The 5,513-nt window shown below is 32.7% G+C and overlaps 1 protein-coding gene across 1 annotated transcript; it reads right to left on the minus strand.

Moving 5' to 3' along the window:
• Positions 1-1,819: 1,819 nt before the first annotated feature.
• On the minus strand, positions 1,820-3,360 carry LOC149219943 (aminotransferase-like protein FGM3). Its single transcript, XM_089382696.1, has one exon. The coding sequence runs from the start codon at positions 3,260-3,262 to the stop codon at positions 1,820-1,822; it is 1,443 nt and encodes a 480-aa protein (XP_089238822.1). The 5' UTR covers positions 3,263-3,360.
• Positions 3,361-5,513: the final 2,153 nt, after the last annotated feature.

A 5,513-nucleotide genomic window follows, 5' to 3' on the forward strand; every position in this document is an offset into this window, starting at 1 on the left:
GATATTGAAATATATTAGTTAACATAGATACTCAAGTATCTTATTTAATGCTTGTATTAAAATATTTAAAAAAAGTAAAAGTAAGAAAGTGAAAATTGAAGTACACGTCTAAATTTATGTGATGGACCACATGTCTCCTTCCTAATAGGTTGTAATACTAGCATGGCCGTATAAGTTTAATAGATAGTAAATGCCTATAGACATACAAACAACATAAAAACACTTATCTTATGATATATCTCATAGTGCCCAAATTAAAGATAATCATCAAAAATGACTAAATTATAACCTTATTTTAATTAATTATTATTATTAATATTAAGTATAGAAAAAATTAATATATGAGTTAAATATAAATAAATTAGAGAAAAAAATTAACATTCTTAACTAGCAAGATTCACCTTTCTTTACCATGAAGATTCACAACGTATAAACGCTACAATACCATGGCTAATACCTTGACTTACGCTACAATACCATGGCTAATACCTTGACTTACCAATGACAGATGTCCAAAAAACCATAACACATATTCATATGTCACATGTTTATATGAATTTTATTTAATTAGTTGATTTAACTAAAACCACATAAAGGGTGGAACTACTATTTAGATAAATCTTGATCTTTGATCGGTGAATACAAAAAAGAGTATTATACAATATTATGTGGATTTTAAATCCCTACCATCGACGTAATAACTAATAACTAGTGCAGTGATATAAATTAAATGGCTGGTAAACATCAATAAGCATCAATCTATGATAAGTATCAAAACACTTAATTGATGATGTATCACACATTACCAAAATCCAAAAAATAATTGTAATTAACTAAATTATAATTATATTTTAAATTATTATTATTGTTTTATTGTTATTGATTATAAAAAGAATTAATATATGAGTTAAACACATATACATCTCAACTTTACCATGGAGACTCTTAATCTATGCATAGACTTTTTTACAATACTACAGCTTATCATTACCATATGCCAAAAAATACATAGATAATTTAATATGATGTTTATTAATATAATATTGTTTTAATTAATGAATATAATTAATTAATCACTATAATTAAAATGATAAAAATGACATAACTACTTTTGAGATAAATCTCAATCTTTAATTTGTGAATACAATTAATAATATTTATAGAGGTTAAATCCCTACACATAATAATTATTCATAATTAAATTAAGATTCTGAAAATCTTATTCCAAAATAAACACTATCTATATAATTAAATTAAAATTAAAAAAACCCTATTTTAAAATAAACATACCTATCAACATAAACATTATATATGGTAATATGAATATTACTTTTAATATATATATACTGGTTTTTTCATTTTACTAATATTTTAATTTTATTATAAAAAATATATAGATTAATAAGGAATAATGAAATTAGATCTGAAATTTTTTAGAAAATAACATAATGCAAGGATGTCAATAATTATTTGCATAAATCTATTAATAATTCTGTTTCTGTCAAACATACCCTCGTTTAAGTTCTGGGACAAAGATTCTATTTACTTTAGACCAGATAATTCGCAGTGCACACTCAGGCTACGACAGCCAATATATAACTATATAAGTGGCATACAAATTTCTTGATGTGCATAACGAGTTTCTAACAAATATTACAGTTGATGCATCTGTGGTGGTAATTACAAATACAAACTCCGTTAGAGAAGAACAAGTAGTTTTTCAATCAAAATTAAAATGGGTAACTGATCTCATAGCAGAATGATGGCCCTTGATAGGAGGCCCAACACGGCTTGTTGCAGAGGTTCACTTATCTGGTATTCACAGAATATCATTTAAACAAGAGATGAGATATGTGACCTCAGAAGGGGTGTTGTTGTAATGGATCATTGAAATTCTCACTACCCCTTCATTCACATTGTTGGTGAACAGGAGACCAGTTGAGCATAAAGATGAGATGAGCCTGTGAGTATACACATGTCCATTCCTAATAGCAATACCCCTTCTGTAAAGAGCTTGGGCAATAGCAGAGGATTTCTTATTCATGTGGATAAAACTGATGGTGGGAACCCTGCATTCTCCATCTCCGTTGGCAGGTCCTACTATTCGAACATCTGATCTAGACATGAGATAGTTGATCAATGCCATTTGTAGGGGCTCCTCTAACAGTTTAGCAGTTCGGAATGCAGCTTCAACGAGTTCTCTAGAAAACTTGGAAGAACTACCTACTTCCAGAGCAGAAACAGACTTCTCAATTACCTTCACCAAGTCACTCTGTTGTTCCCCTTGTGTAGCCAATTTTAAGGCCAACTCTTCTTCTTTTGCCAAATACTCAAGGTATTCTTGAAGAGCTAGAATCCCAGCACAGGCTTCATGATTAAGGCATCCAAGCTCAAATTTGCTACTGAAATGATGATTGGGAATGAAATAAAAGTTGGGCATTTCATCCTTGATTTCATTAAAAGCATCATGGGTGCCAAACAAAACAGCCATGTGAGGGCCACATACCTTATAAGTGCTAAAAGCATACCAGTCCACACCCCATTTTTCTACATCGATTGCACGATGAGGAGCAAAGGCTACTCCATCCGAAATCACTATGGCTCTCTTGCAACCTATCTCATCCCGGACAAATTTAACCACTCTTTCCAAATCAAGGATCTCTCCCAACACGTTGGAAACATGGGCTACTGCTACAATTCTTGTCTTGGTGGATAAGAGCCGACCAAGTGATTCCAAGCTTGAGCTTAAGTCCTCATTCAGCTTCCAAAACTTGATAGGGAGGCCTCTCTGTTCTGCCAGTTTAACCCATGGACCAGCATTTGCTTCTTGATTTGCCTCATGAACAATCACTTCATCCCCTTCCTTAAGGACATTGAGGTAACAATGGCTGAGAGTTTTTAGGAGTTGTGAAGATGAAGACCCAAATGCAACCTCTCCAACTTCATCACCATTCACAAATGTTTTCATGAATTTATGAGCAGAGTCCACCACCTCTTCTGCTCTCATGGAAAGCTCATATCCAGCCCCTATTTGAACATACATAGATCTCATGTAATTAGCCATCGAATCTATGACCACATTGGGGCACAGGCTTGCGCCAGCATTCTCCAGATAGATTGGAAAACTTTTGTTTGGAGCAAAGTATGAGAAGTGCTTCCTTAGCCTTTCGTAGACTGGATGCATTTGGGTGTTGGGAGCTGCAGAGAGATTTGAGGCGGCATGTACCTTGTTGTGTAAGCTCATTGCTATTGACGAGGCCATTTGAACCTGTGCAAGGTCTGTGTGAACAGTAAGACATGCACGATAAAGAAGCAAAATTTAAATTCAGGAAAAACAATGAGCGCAGGCAGTTAATGGACCCATGACCCAGAGTAACTGAATCTAAAATCAATGAAGCAAAATTCAAATTTAATCAATGAAGCAAAGTTCATTGATAATGTAAATAGGACAACTCAAATTTTTAATTGAAGGGCGCTCGATAAAGATTCCCCCAGTTCACAGAAGCTGATCTATCAACAGGTATCCTAGTGTCTCTGACACAAATGGGAGAACTAAAAGTTATTCCATTAAGGAGCAATCAATGAGTACTAGGCAGCGTTCAATAGATTGCAGCGCATATATATATACCGTCCTCTTTGACTTAATTTCCTAAGATGGTTATGGTCAAATTGTATATATAGAAAGAATGCTTGCTGCCTATCGGAATAACGGTGTCAACAAATTTGTGGCATGCACGGAAATATTTATAAAATGCTTATTCAAATAAAGGTAAAAACAATGTTTGATTCGGATGGGCCAGCCTCTCTTTATCGAATGCATGACCATCTTAAATAATTTATCTAATAATTTTATATATTATTTATGGAATTGTTTTTACCGTGTTTTTTAAAATTTTCTAGAATTTAGTGGAAAAATTTGAAGTGCAATTTTGATTTGTGTTATTTAAACTGATTTTTTGATTTTATATATATATTTTTCAATATTAAAAAAACTTAATATATATTATATTGATGAACCATATTACATATATTCGGCATGATCACCAGGAAACTATACTAGTATTCCTATGAGAATTATAGAAACCAATGCCACATATATAAACCAGATCAGTCAATACTGTAATATAATATATTGCAAAATACATGTAAGTATAAGAGATGTAAGGAAATCAGATACATAAATATCCATAATAATGCAGTTGAAACTATTCGACCCATTCCAAGAAATAGATGTATTGTTTAAAGCTTCCAGCGGATGCCGATCCCTATTGTACTATGTTACCAGAAACGAGAAACGAGAAACAGAACGGGAAACAAGAACGGTACGAGAAACGAAGTTTGGAGGTTTCGCATATAAGAAACGAGGAGAGAGAAAAACACCATATTAAATGTGAACAATATAAACAAAGCATTAATCATAAACTTGCAATGTTTCTGCTCATGAAATTGTAAAACAACAATTGTAAATACTGATTTAGTTTTAAGAAAGAAGTGATAATTTTGTAGATCCAAAAATTTAGCCATCATTAATTCCAAGAAAATAGCAAACATTGATAAGAATAAGAGATTTGAAATATAAATAATTAAATTTGTACTTTGGAATATATATGTATCTCTAAAGTCACTTCCAACAATTCATATCAAAATGCAAGTAAACCTAATAATCTAGATTTTGAAGCTCATTTTCTGGAATAGTTGTTGAGCTTGAGCCAATTCCAAAAGAATTATTTTGGTCAATAGACTTCATGGTATCATCAAGCATGTCTTCAGCATTGTCTTGTAGCACCTCAAGTGGAAGCTCATCATTTTCGTCATCTTGTGAACCACCATAATCCCACATTCTCGTGGGTCCAGTTTTGTATTCTAGTTGTTGTCGAGATAACAAACGTAGATTTGAGTGTACAAACACCAAATCTTGTGCCATTTTTGTGCCTAGGCGATTCCTCTTCGTTGAATGGATGAAAGCATATTCACTCCAATTTCTTTCACATGCAGAGGAACTAGTCACCTGTAAAATAAAATTAAAATTATGTTAGTCATAGTCAATTGAAATCTTATAAGATAAATAATCCAAAATGAGCTTTAGAATTAATTGTTTAAACAATAAATCAATACATTAAAGGTATTTGTTATTAAGAATACCTGTGAAAGCAAACGGATAGCCAAACGATGAAGCAAGGGGGTCCCTGTACCATATTGTATCCAGAAGTCGATGGGTTCAACTTGTTGTCTGTTGTATGCACAATCTTCATTTGCAAAGTGGTCTTCTGATCTCAAATACTTTCCTAACTCAAACCGTAAAGCAGTGCCATTCTGACGATCGTAACACCTACTTATAAAAGTGTTCCAGTTTTGTATAACCTCTACATCTGATGATAGTTTCTTATGAAACCATTTAAGATTGAGTAAAAATTCAATTGAATGAAGAGGGCTATGAAGCATTTTCCACCTTGCCAGACTAAGTTCCCACACTTCATTTCTAGTGTCTTTGTCGATCCTAGAATTTTCATCTT

This window comes from Pinus tabuliformis, chromosome Q (assembly GCF_031772625.1).
Source record: "Pinus tabuliformis cultivar Carrire ecotype Pingquan chromosome Q, CPIR1, whole genome shotgun sequence".
NCBI classification, from domain to species: domain Eukaryota; kingdom Viridiplantae; phylum Streptophyta; class Pinopsida; order Pinales; family Pinaceae; genus Pinus; species Pinus tabuliformis.

Bases quoted from the DNA above. Each gene is read 5' to 3' on its own strand.
- LOC149219943 (XM_089382696.1), bottom strand. From the start codon at position 3,262: ATGGCCTCGTCAATAGCAATGAGCTTACACAACAAGGTACATGCCGCC.